The following is a 14585-nucleotide window of genomic DNA, read 5'->3' on the forward strand; positions in this document are numbered from 1 at the left end:
ACACAGATTCCCTCATAGGATCCACAGTGCAACACTGTCATCCCAAACTTCTATGAATTGAATGTAGAAGCTCTAGTTTGTCATGCAAAGGCATTAGTCTGTCGTGTGAGGGAAATAGCAAATTTACATTACAGTGGCAGGAGCCTAGTCATATAAATAGATGTACATTAATGACAAATTATGTGTGGCCAATTTATCAGGCTTGGAGGGTCCCTAGTTATGGGCAGTAAGATCAGAAGTCATGAGCAGGAAATGCAATCACTTTTTGGGGTCAAAATAAAGAAATTTTAAATGTTTATTTCAGGATTACTTGCAGTCTCTCCATGATCTCCATGAAGATTGGCTTATTCATCAGAATAAATTCAAAGCTCCATGTCCTGTATTGGTAAGTATAAAATTTAAAGAAAATAAATAATGTAGCTAAATATAAAGCAGTCTTGAAAGTGTTCATTAGATGAATTGCTTTTGAGGAATTATTACATTTTTGTAATTTCCAACACCACAGATTTTGACAGTGTATTAAAAGTCGTTCATTGACAAATTCTCCGCTAAAATTTTTAAGAAACTGTTAAGAGGTTCATATAAAATAATTATATATGCACATGTGCAGGTATATTGTGATAGGTATATTGTGATAGGTATATTGTGATAGGTATATTGCCACAAGTCAAGTCTACCTGCCCATCCATACGTTACTATGTTATTCTTCTAACCCAAAATCCTTTTCGCTGACTGAGGGAGAGGAATCACATTGGGTATGATAAGGAATGAAGGTTTCAGATAACAACAATCGGGGTTGGAGGGGGTTAGGGTAAAAGGTCATATTCCCATATACAATATGGACTCTTCCTTGTAAGCTAATTACATGTACACTGATTGAGTGAGGTTCGTGATATTTTAATAGAAGGGATAGATGACAACAAAGGTTTGGTTTTCTATCTGATATTTGTGGTAGCTTCCATCTCCAGTTTGAATGCTGCATTGTTTGGAAGACAGCCACAGAAAGTCTGTTAACTTGATGGATGCATATATCTATATTGTGGGAAAAATTGTGCAAGTTATCTGTGGTTTCAATGATTTCTTAAACACAATGTGTAATTTTTAAAAAAATAATTTTTAATTGCTGATCAAGATCATCCTTATTTGCATTTTCTCCATGATTTCAATTAATCCATGTAATCAATTAATCCTATATCTGTGAAGAATATTGTTTGAATAAGCTCCTGTATATTAAATCTGTTGGAGTATTGCAGAATTTGTGGAAGTATCCAGATTAAATTGTTTCTTGGAGCAGTATAGTAAATCGATCCATTGAGAAATCATACTGTCCTCAAAGCAAAATTCACACTACTCTGAGGAATTGGGGAACCACAGACATTCATAGCTGCCAACCCTCACGAATTTGGTGTGAATTTCACGACTTTTTCAGCGATTTACGGATTCACGCCGTAAGACAAAAATTCACGAATTTTCCGATCCTCAATTATTTTAAATCTTTAATAAAATAACCGATTTCCCATTAAGCGCTAGTCATGATATTCGCAGTTGCCGAAACGGTCCGGTACCGCTGGTCACGATATTAGTAGATCTACAGCTGATTAGTACAGTTGGCCCGGTCGCAAACATTTTAGCCTATTTTAATCTATATATATAAGAGCAGTTTTTCAAGTGCTTTTGAGAGAAACTGGGGCCTAACCGGAAATTTGATCCGCGCATGCGTCAAAACACTGATTCGAGTTACCGTTCAGCATCGCATGTAAGATTTTGAAAACGTCTTCACCACCAAGGAAAAAGAAATGTATTACTCAAAAAGTGAAGTTTAATTTGGAATATATCAAAAATTGACCGTGCATTCTGCCATTAAACATTGATATTCATTCATGCTTTTTGCACTCAGTGTGCCATCGCAGAGACGATGTAAGGAAGAATGTCGGTTGCAAAAAACACGTAGAAGTTGGGAAAATTAAGAATTCGCAGATTTCGGCTCTGGAATATTTTAAACCATTGGCGGAAAACCTGCAGGCTACCAACGCTTAAGCATTATTTGTGAGTTTTCTTGTGTTGAACACAATCTACCTTTATCAGCTGGAGACCATGCTAAACATTTGTTCTGACATGTTCCCGGACTCGAAAATCGCTTCCAAATTTTCATGTGGAAGAACCAAAAATGCTGCAGCTCCTGTGCATTCCTCACAGCAACAGTGACAACGAAAGAGTATTTTCTTTAGTGAGGAAAAATAAGACAGACTTTAGGGTCTCCTTAGCTGCAGAAAATTTGCCAGCAATTTTAGTCCCCAGGATCAACCAGCAGGCAAGAAGTCGGAACTGTTTTTAGTGTTTAGAAAACAAATTTACGGTCAAGCAGTTGAGGAAGTTCAAGTCTGCCATAGTATCATGTCTTGATAAATAAATATTTCTGCATATATGTAGTGTTTTATTTTTATTTTGCAAACTTGATATAGTGTAGTAATGACGGTCGGAGTAGTCAGAGTGGATGGAGTTATTGTCATGGTATTTTTCACGAATTCATGTCCAAATTCACGACTTTTTATCCCTATTTTCACTAATTGTGAGCCTGGAAGGTTGGCAGCTATGGACATTTGAAACTCTATTGCTGTAATAAGAAAATGTCAGAATATCTGACGAGATAAAAAAAAAAGCTAAAGAAAATCCTATACAGATTTATAATTTTGTGTGTATGTGTTTGGTGTTTCTGCACCTTTTCATAATGTTGTCACCCTCCAGTTACCATTTGGCATATTACACCCCCACCCCCACCCCAGCCAAAGGCAGGCATGTGGGACCTCACGCTCTCTCTTAAGATTTCTGGCAGCATCTCTGCAAAGTTGACTCAAACATCTGTACATTTATCCTCAAATTTTCATTAAATTTTCACAGTATTATGAATCTTTATGAAGAAATAGTTAGCGGAATGAGAAAGAAGAGGTTTATTGTTTGCTTGGAAAGCATTTCTTAAAACAACACATGGATAAATCATCATCTTTATTAACAGAGATACATCAAATATTTCATGCAATTGGTAAATTTGTTAAATCCAAGTTTGTTGTAAGCAGATTCAACTTTATTAAATGATATGCAAATTTTTGCAGGTAATCAACACAGATTGTGACCTTCAAGAGATGTACAAGAGATTTGACAAGCATAAGGACAGTATCCTTCTGAGGAATAAGGAAAATATGAGCTAGATGATCATTTACATTTTCTCAAATTCATGATAAAAATATGAGAAGAAACAGACAGACACTCAGCTGGCTACACTGCTATTACATTTATGTCATTCAATTAATGGATTTTAGGAGTAATATATTTTTAAAAGAGTGAAAGCAGTTGTTTACCAATTATGTCTGAAAGTGAGCAAGAAAACGGACAATTTGACAAGGAACATTTAGGAAGAGAAGCAGCCAGTAATGTTATTCAGAAGATACTTTGAAATGAACTTAAAAGAATCAACCAGTTCTCTGTCATTCACCTTTTTTTAGGTACCAACTGTGCACAATTTCTGTATTGATTGAAATTATAACCATGTTGTACTAATATAGCCATCAAGTCAATGGAGTGATTTTACAGCAATTATGTACCATAACTGTTTTGTTGGAAAAATTTTACATGTCAGGCATTTTCATGATGAAAATTTTATTTAATTTCAACAGAAATTCATCTTGATGGAAAATAGATTTTTAGAAGTCGTCCAGATTTTTTAAGTTTTATGTTTCCCTGTTGGTATATTCAAAATGCAGTACTTGTGTGGTAGTTGGAATTTGATATTTTTATCTGATTTTAAGTCTAATAATCATGTTTACATAGGTAGTCACATTTGTGTTATTTAATGTTGTCATTTTCTTGCTCCTATTTACTTATACATGGCTAAACATTTACACAAGTTTTCTACACTTGCTTGAAATCATACTTCCTCATAGGTGGCACTTATGCGTCTCTCAACACTCCATTGCCATTACAAGTTGATATCTCCAAGAATCTTGCAGAAATGTCTGTTTTATTTTTTCATATTGTCCAGGAAATTTACCCAAGTAATGCATGTTGTAGAAATTTTGTGGCTTAAAACTGCAGATCTATCACTAGAATTTGTGACTTGTCTGCAGCTTAGTTTTTTTGGGGAGAGGGGGCTTGGTGTTTTAATTTAATGAAAGGATGACTAAAATGATAACTTGAGATGAAGCTGAACCCCAAGGGTCAACTGAACCCCAAGGGTCAACTGGTCTTTCAACCAACATCATCAAAAAAGTAGTCTGGCTTTGGTTATTGGAACTATATTATACTGTATTAGAATGTTTCATCATCCTTATTTCTATTAGTAATAACCTTTACTTGACTTGGGTCTTATATTATGCGGGAAGTTGACTTTACTGTGAAGTTACATGTGGCATTTGATACAGACCTGGATATAGTTTTTTGTTTGCATGGGTCTGAATGTGTTTCCATTTTTACCAAGTAAAAGAATAATGTGACATATTTATTCATGATGGTTGGATCACTATTTGACATGCCTGAAATTTAAAGACATGTCATTTTTTTACCCGATTGAAAATAATTTCATGGAAGTGAAGAAATTTGCAGTGGTTGGGTCACAGTTTACCATACACAAGCTTATGCACAAAAAAATTAATAATTTTTAATTCACAGGGATCTTTTAAATCTTGCAGTTTCCCTGTGGCAAGCTTCATTGCAGATTGTTACTTTACATGGAGGACAAACTTTTCATGCATTATGACCAGTCAGAAACTGAAAGCATTCGAAGGAGAAGAATGTCAAAAATAAAATATTAAATTATGTATTTATGTATCATTTATTCATAGAATGACTTAGTTTTTATTTACTTGATTATACCGGTGCATTAAATATTTGTTAAATCTCCTTGCATATTGATGTCGCCAGAATATTTATAAAACTGAATACTAGGGCTGGCTAATGGGATCCAAGATTGGTCTAGGTTATTGATATGCATATATAGACTGTTAATCAAGTTTACTTATTTTTTGGTGGACAGGAAAGTAATAGCATTGGTGGCCCTGCACATTGTACCATTCTATATTGCACAACTTAACTCTTTTGAATGAAACCACAGGAGCTTGGCTTTAGGCGTCGTATATTGTCCGAAACTTTAGCATGATTAGTTTCCCTGCCCTTGCTATTTTTATTGAATGTTAAGAAAGGCAGTTAGTCTTGGTTAATCTTAAGTAGAATCAAGCAAGCAACTTGCAACTTCATCTGTATTTCTTTTAAATGGACACATTTTATGTTCTTGTTTTATTGATTCATGACATAATTAGAGTTTGTAAACTTTGACTATGACACATCATCAATGAAAGGGAGTGGAAAAGAAGTTTAGGGCTGAATCAGAACTGAATGGAATTCCATGCTGTCTTTGGTTAAGACATGCACAGGTATGTTACATTTGTTATGTCAAGCTCCTCTGGTTGAGATTAAATAAATTGTAGTTCTAAATGCAGCATAAGAGTAGTTTTTAGGGTGGTAAAATGTCATGCTAAATAAGTGCTCAACTTCATGTATCGATAATTGATTTTAATGCCTATATCAGTAGATTAATTGATTATTGGATTAATTATGCCAGCCCTCTACTTAATACACAAACCAATGAAATCCACAATGTCATCAATATGTGCATTAATTTTTTTGTTCTGCATACACGTTTCTTTTTAAAAAAATGTAAATATCTGTAATTGTATCCTAATTTGACATCGCATTGTTAATCATTACTGTGAGTAACCGATTTGATCATGTGCTAATTTTTTAAAATGTTTATTGAACAATTTTGCTTATGTATATTAGTAATATTTCAATTATAGTACATAAATGCACTCAAAGAATAAAATGAAAGACAAGATAATAAATATCATAAGTTGTATAATTGTTTATAAATTAAAGATCAATTGAATTTTAATAAGAAAATAAAATGAAAGACAAGATAATAAATATCATAAGTTGTACAATTGTTTATAAATTAAAGATCAATTGAGTTTTAATCCAGAAATGTCAAGGTGTTTTAAAGAATAATGAATGTGAAGTGTTCTACACAACTTAGTATGTGTGCATGTGCCATTTATAAACTGTTCTTTATGTACATAATACTATTTAAATAATTATACACATCTTTCTTGTCTATGATGCTGACTTTTTAATTTGTAATTATCAACAATAACTCATATTTATGGATAATAAAATGATCTCATACAAGCCAAAGCACCTCCTTACATAAATTGTCTTTTTTATACCCTCACTAAGACAGCACATTGTTCTGCCCCCATCCATCTGTGTACTGTTAAATCTGAAGTCCATACGACTATGACATTTTCTTTTTGTGGTAGAACAAAGACTATTAAAATTACAGTCGACAGACTTTTTCATGGTCATAAGTTGACTACATTATTAGAATTTGAGCCATTGTATTATTTTTTAAAACATTTTATACATAGATTTGTTTTATTACACCAGGTAGAGAAATAAAAATCTATCGGCAGATTTGTAATTATATGCAGATTCATTTGACTTTCAGGTTATTACAGCAATTTAAAATTTTAACACATTTTTAAACTTTATGGATGGAGTTAACTTTTGACAGAAACCTTAGTACAGTGTGACCAACAAAACATGCTGCCAGGGTGCAAAATCACATGAATGGAAATTTTTTATAAAATTTTTTCACTTGGAAAGCTGTGATTCATGAGAACTTTCACACATTAGTTCAATATTGTGCATTTAAAAATGCACTTGGAACAGTATACAATTTTTATTCAACTTTTAGGATAAACTGAATAAAAAATAATTTTAAAAAATTTAAACAGTAGCAATACTTATTTGATGAAAATACCTGTCTGATCCAGCATATGTAGATATAGGTTAGTAACAAAATAACGTGTACTATATAGGTTCTGTGATCGATCCCTTTTCTACATATATGTGCGTATGCTAAGTTTAGTCCATTTCCATTAGGTGAGATTATAATCAATATCTGGACAGAAAGTTACTGATTCTATTCGACTTCAAGATAGTGGTGGCATAAATATGCAAAGTGAGCCGCAGAATGAAGAAAGTGAAAAATGAAGTAGAGATTCTTGTCAAATGGAAGACTAAAATAAATCTAAAGTGATGTTGGATGCTGGGTCAGATGAACTGCAAAAGAAGAAACCAAAATTGTATGCAAAGTTTCAGAAATCTTGATGATACAGAACATATGGCTACAGCAGAAAACCAAGACATGATGCATGCTGTGTAACATTTACAGATATTATGAGAAAAATAACCCGTTTACATTGGGAATCCTTGCTTGAATTTTAGGATGACACCTCTTACAAAATGCTGAGTCACCAGATCTTGTGCATTTCAAAGCAGATATCCATGAGACAATACCTGTGAATTGTGGGAAATTCTACGAAACAAAGCATAAAGAAGTTTCCCAACTTGGCTGAAGCAGGCTAAGGTAGCTGTATATACCCCATTAGATTGGAGGTTGTTTTCAGTACAATACGTTTCATACACAGATAACGAACATTAATGCTTGTACAACTAGAGGGGACATCTTATGAAGAGTTTGATTTTAAGATAGATCAACCAGAAGGGTGTAGGAAGAAAAAGAGATGAATGTTTCAGTGTTGGGTTAATAATGAACTATAGTGATACCACCCCCACCCCCTAGTTTGGTGATGGCAGGGGGAGCAGAGATTTAGATCAAATCCTGGTAGCATCTCTGCTGAAATTTACAGTGCATATTTGTATTGATCTGGAAATGACCTGATTAGGGCTGTTCCATTAAAACATACATGGGACCCAGGGAAGGCACTTTTAAAGTGGGGTACTCGCCCATAGATGCAATTTATAATTTTCTTATAATTTTAATATAAACTCTGAATCAAAGTACCCTGGCATATATATTTTAAAATCTGCCTTCCCTGGGTACCATGTATGTTTTAATTGAACAGCCCCTAGTTTTTGAGGCTATTACAGCAAGTACTTAATTCTCGACACATTTTTGAAATTTTTCTAAATTTTTCTTGGAATAGTTGAAGAAAAACTAATTGAGGTAGACAAACAAAATTGCATAGGGGTATTTGTATTGCCATGTAAATGACCTACTTTTAGCAGTGATTTTTTCTCCTCAATTATTAGTTTTGAAGTTTTGTTTTTTTTCTCTTGTTTTTGCATGCCAGGATAGGACTGTAGTCCCTTAGCTAATGCTTTTAACACTCATGAGTCTGAAGCCAAAAGTGATGATAAAGGTGACCATGAGGGAATAATAAAAATACTGAAAAAGAAATTTGAGATGTTGATGGGGCAAAACAATGAGAATGTATGGAGAGGTTCAAGTCCGAGAACCATATGCAGAGAGAGTAGTTTGGCATTATCCTTGTAGATGATCAGAAATCCACTGCTAGAATTGCAGCAGTTGGGTCTCTTACGCATACAGATGTTTGAGTGCATCTGCCAATTTTAGCAATCAATAAGGATGGGGTAGTGCAACTAGTACAAAGTCGGACTTGCAAGTACCAAAGCTGTCCAGATGAAAGTCCATACTATCAACAGTGTGAATGAAGGACCTGGACTGTATACAAAGGTTTGAATTGTACTGCTTGTGGACATGAATGAAGGACCTGGATTGTATACAAGGGTTTGAACTGTACTGCTTGTTGACATGAATGAAGGACCTGGATTGTATACAAGGGTTTGAACGGTACTGCTTGTGGACATGAGTGAAGGACCTGGATTGCATACAAGGATTTGAACTGTACTGCTTGTGGACATGAGTGAAGGACCTGGATTGCATACAAGGGTTTGACCTGTACTGCTTGTGGACATGAGTGAAGGACCTGGATTGTATACAAGGGTTTGAACTGTACTGCTTGTGGACATGAGTGAAGGACCTGGATTGCATACAAGGGTTTGAACTGTACTGCTTGTGGACATAAGTGAAGGACCTGGATTGCATACAAGAGTTTGACCTGTACTGCTTGTGGACATGAGTGAAGGACCTGGATTGCATACAAGGGTTTGACCTGTACTGCTTGTGGACATGAGTGAAGGACCTGGATTGCATACAAGGGTTTGAACTGTACTGCTTGTGGACATGAGTGAAGGACTTGGATTGCATACAAGGATTTGAACTGTACTGCTTGTGGACATGAATGTAGGACCTGGATTGTATACAAAGGTTTGAATTGTACTGCTTGTGGACATGAATGAAAGACCTGGATTCTATACAAGGGTTTGAACTGTACTGCTTGTGGACATGAATGAAGGTCCTGGATTGTATACAAGGGTTTGAACTGTACTGCTTGTGGACATGAATGAAGGTCCTGGATTGTATACAAGGGTTTGAACTGTACTGCTTGTGGACATGGACATGACTATTTCCATGAGTGGAAAGTTACGATATGAGAAACTTGGTTGAAGGAAACCAAAACTCAGTGTCATTAATAGGCAAGTCATTGATGACTTCAAGTGGCAAAATCAAGGTGCTTGGGCAAGAGTCAATAGGCAATGCATGTTTGTTGCAATATATATTAGGCCTTATGCAATTCTTGCCATAGACTTCTTCTTTCAAAATGAGACCTGCAAAATTAATGAGTTAAGTTAAAAATGCAGAAACTAAAGCTACCATCATTTGGCAGCGTTCATTGAATGTCATGATATAATTGCAACTGAAATAATTGAAGTTGCTGCACAAAGGAAAGTTGTCATATCAATGGATGCTGAATATTGGATGTGGAAACTTCAGCAGAGTCATTTTGACATGAAAGAAGATACTTGTTGCATGCGCAGTAGCCAGTGTAATTTGTGGGACAGTGTACAAAGGACTGTTTAATCCAACTAATGACAATATATGTTTGCAGGATGGTGTTCAGTGTGATTGAACCAGTGCATCATTTTCAAAATGAGTATCAAACAGTGATGCATGACTTTATTTTATGTGAGTTTTAAGAGTGATCCAGCAGTAACCTGATCTTCCACTGTTACAAAGACTGTAAAAAATGAATCAGTTATTGCACTGAGAAGGGAACTATGATTTTTTTAGAACTGGCCACTTCATTATTTGCATTTTAAATATACAAGTTGCTGTGATGTTCTAGTAACCCTACAGGAACATATTTTGAAACTTTTGGATTTGAAAAAATGCTCCTACCCACCAGTGCTTACACTTGTCCAATCAGGGCCATCTTAACAACATTGTAGGCTCTGGGCAAAGCAATGCACTGGGGTCCCCTACCGGCCCTACCCAGCCACAGGAATAATGCCCCTAGAAGCGTGTGTCCCTGGGCAACTGCCCAGTGTGCCCATGCCTTAAGACGGCACTGTGTCCAATAGTACTGTGTATACATAAAAAAAATAACTTCATATATAAAACATAACTAATGCACCAGAAATTCAATGGTAGACAAAACAAGTAAAAATAATTATGGCACAATTTTATGGGGCAACATACCAGTGCCATAGCTGCCAACTGTCCCCTTTTTCCGTATTTGTCCCGTATTTTGGACCTGAATACCGGTGTGTGCCTTTTTTGCAAAAAATACGTTTTTTTTATTTAATTTTTTTATATAAAACAATTTCTTGCAATTTTCAGTTTCAAACGGGCACTCGGTTTCATTCTGATAGAACTGTATCGCATGTATATAGCAATACAGTTCTACAGTATGATTGGTTCATTCGAAATCGAGGCTACAATGCCTGTCTTTATCCGCCATATTGGATTTCGCAAACAGTTACTGCTGTCACTGTATCTCATCTTCGTAATGTTCAACTTCTAATCATGTTGAATAGGAAAGCAGAATATTCAGAATTTTCTCCAGGAAAGACAAGAAAACAGAACTGGAAGGACAATTGTGCCATCTTGTTTAGATTTGTGAAACCATCTAGTAAAGGAGAAAACGTTTTTCAAATTGTGTAATGTGATTTCGCTATTGGGTATGGAGGCGCCCATGAAATAAAGAGCACGAAAAAGCTAATAAAGCTTGCTGCATCATCATACACAACTCAGCCTGAACTTAGGACGCATATAAATACCAGAGAGAACCTTGATGTAATTCGATCTGAATTCGGTTAACTCAGTTTCTTTTGGAAATTAACCTTCCTTTTTCAGCTGGCGATTTATTTCGCACACGTTTTCTAGACAGTAAAATCACAAAGGATTACTCGTATGCTAGAACAAAAACAGTTCAATAAGAAAATCACACAGAATTGAGATCATCAATGAAAGTTGGTACAATCAAATTGATAATGATTGGGGAAAAAATAAGGTGTGGAAAAGGCTACTATAAACAGCCTGTGCCTGAGTGTTTCACTCATGCACCTTTTGAATGGGCATCCAAATGGAACATGGGTATAACACATGCATCTTTGACATTAAATAATTATTTAAAGCACTGTCCTACTTTATTGATGGTTGTATATGTTGTAAATAGTTACATATGCATTAAAATTGTAAAAATCAGTATTTGTTCCTGAAAATCAGTTTTTTTGTTGTCACAAGCAGTATTTTTTTTATTTGGGGGTTGGCAGCTATGCAGTGCTAATCGGGCAGGCCTTGGTAAAACCAGACCTACATGAACAATTACTTGTGTCGTTTCTTATTAAGTTGGTCTGTAGGATGGTCCAATCTTGAATACTAGAATTTTATATAGAATTTTATATATTAACATATATATATATAATTCTACATGCAATGCAATGTCATTTGTCGATAATTGTCCTCATGATGAAATACAATCTGATTAAAGCCAGATCTTCACTGTACTACGTGACGATCTGATGATGACCGCTTAGGGGTCATGTTCTGGTGAACTTTGAATTAGGCAATGGAAATGCAGCTTCAGAAATTTGAAAGTTAATCAGATCATGCGGCACATATTGGTGTTCTTCAGCCATACTGCAGTCTTTCAAACTCAAAGATGTAAGACTAATCGTGATTGGCTAATAAAATTAGCGGTTATGGTAATAACATAGGTCACCAGGACATGGCCCCAAAGCGATCATGTTAGACAGTGCAGTGAAGATCTGATTTTAATCAGATTCGATGAGATAAACAGTCTCCTGACTGATATATCACACAAGCTTATTGTACCTGTTGTTAAGACATGTTGGAATAGAAATTGTGAATGACATCACTAAAAATTAAAAAATATAACAACTGTGTTAAGTTTTTTTTTTCAGAGCTTGACAACGAGAGAAACATGTAGAGTTTGTAAATATGCTGGTGTTCCTATAGATATTTGCTTCAAAATCATGACAGAATACACTGTCCCATCCCCATTTATGTATGAATAAGTTTAGCATAGAAAAAAGAGGTAAAAATATATCGTAAAGAAGCAGTCCCAGGTTTAGAAGGAGTTAAGCATCTAGGTAAACATTTAAACGTCTAGATTCAAATCCACTGAAAACCAGAAGGACAAATGCGATACTGTATCTGAGAAAAAAAATATACAACATGGGTGGAGGTCCATTTAAACCATACATGTACATAAAAAGGGAAGAAAAGATTAATAGGTTTGTGGCTGAAATTGACACCTAATGAAAATGAACTGCTAAATAGGAAGGAAAACAGTTATATTCGCTAGTGACATTAACTTGTTTCACAACCTCAAAGAAAAAAGTAAAGATTTTAATGAAACATATTTGATCTAATCCTGTAACAACGTAACAAACAGAACAAATTAACAAACCTGTGCTACGAGAGTGAATGATGATGAGTTAGAAGATAACAAACAACAAATTGTTCAAACATCATGAAAGTAAAAAAACTAAAGGAAATCATTTAATCGATTGTCGTTCTTCAAGTAGTGAAGAATTTCTTAATGGTTCTGTTGTCATTTCAAGCATTTAAGTTTTTACATTTACACAGTGCACTACTATTTGAGTATTTTTTTTCTCACAACTTTGCTTTGCCCACAAAGGTTATGGAGGTAACTTTTTATACCTTTATTTTAAGTATCAAATTCATCATCCATATGGTACGCTGCTCAGTAAAATTCTAGGATTTAAGTTGGACCACTGTACAAACTAACTTTCAAAGAAATGATAAAACTAATTGGGCCTGTAGATTTGTCGGAGTTTACTAAGGACCACCTAATTAGCACTGGTTTGTTGTCTGATAAAACTGTGTTGTAAGTGTTTTATACCATTGCATTTCTGGAATATTAAATGTGTTGCATGTGCATGTTTATATTCAAAGTGAATCTGTAAATAGTGTTGGATAAAGAGTGGAACAGTGCAGTTGTTTTTGTTGTTTTTTTCAAATCCTAAATTTGTTAAAGATCCTCTCATGTAGGGTTACGAGAACACTAATTGGTTGTTGTTGTAGGGTTTAACGCCATTTTTCAGCACACGATAAGCTATACAAGTTCGGCCAGTAATAATGGTGGAGGAAGAACCCGGGAAAACCCCGGAAAGAACCACCGACCCACGAGAAGCTACTGGCAAGCTTTCTCACATACCCACATTGGCTGAATCCGAGACTCGAACCCAAGCAGACAGAGGCGAGATGGCAGTGATCCGTAACAGAGAGCGCTTTAGACCACTCGGCCACTCGGGGCCCCGAACACCATTGGAGCAGTCTGTATATTTTTATTTCATGTAAACATGGAGATACAGAAGTGGCTGTTGTTTAGTTGTTTTATTTTTGTCAGTTAGAAAACATTTACATTTGTCTTTATATTTTGTGTTGCAGTGGAGTGAAATGCATCTGTTCCTACATCTTCCCAATTTTGCAGTATTATTTCTAGCGTACTTTTAAAAATGGAAAAGTTATCAAAAAGGACTCCAGCACAACCTACCCCCCCCAAAAAAAAAACAATACAAGAAACAAAACAAAAAACAAAAACAATAGCATCAGCCCCTAAATTACTACAGTTGTTTATATTGTCAGACTTTTCATTCACACATCGTTCCTATTCCGGATACTTTAAGTGATGCTCTCTTTGAAGGTAATTGAATTTGTTCTAGACCAAACACGCATGTGCATTCTATAAAAAAAGAAAGGTTTCTCTAATGATTCCATGTAATATAAAAGAAAATTGATAAGGTTTCTAAACACTATTTGATGCAGTTTATTTAATATACCTACACTTCAACCTTTCAAATTCTTTAGAACAGTTTTTAAAAAAATGATGAGAATTCCCCGGATGAGAGAAAATTATTGATCACAAACACATAAATCATGAAATCATTAATGTAGACGAATAATGACAACAAATATTACTCATGAAATCATTAATGTAGACGAATAATGACAATCACATAAATCATGAAATCATTAATGTAGACGAATAATGACAATCACAGAAATCACGAACTCATTAATGTAGACGAATAATGAGAATAAACACAAATCACGAAAATCATTAATGTAGACGAATAATGACAACAAATATTACTCATGAAATCATTAATGTAGACGAATAATAACAACCACATAAATCATGAAAATCATTAATGTAGACGAATAACGACAACATAAATCATTAATGTAGACGAATAACGACGACAAACATAAATCATGAAATCATGAATGTAGACGAATAATGAAAACAAACACATAA

The 14585-nt window shown here is 34.8% G+C and overlaps 1 protein-coding gene across 1 annotated transcript in view; it reads left to right on the plus strand.

The window, feature by feature from the left end:
* Nucleotides 1-13258, plus strand: part of LOC149782126 (thymidine kinase 2, mitochondrial-like) — a 47131-nt gene extending 33873 nt beyond the window's left edge. Inside the window, exons 9-10 of the mRNA XM_089933573.1 lie at nucleotides 305-385; nucleotides 3111-13258. Of these exons, the coding sequence (XP_089789699.1) occupies nucleotides 305-385; nucleotides 3111-3206 (177 nt within the window). The 3' untranslated portion in view covers nucleotides 3207-13258. The remainder of the gene's footprint in view (nucleotides 1-304; nucleotides 386-3110) is intronic.
* Nucleotides 13259-14585: the final 1327 nt, after the last annotated feature.

This window comes from Sinohyriopsis cumingii, chromosome 15 (genome assembly GCF_028554795.1).
Source record: "Sinohyriopsis cumingii isolate HCF-2022 chromosome 15, ASM2855479v2, whole genome shotgun sequence".
NCBI lineage: Eukaryota > Metazoa > Mollusca > Bivalvia > Unionida > Unionidae > Sinohyriopsis > Sinohyriopsis cumingii.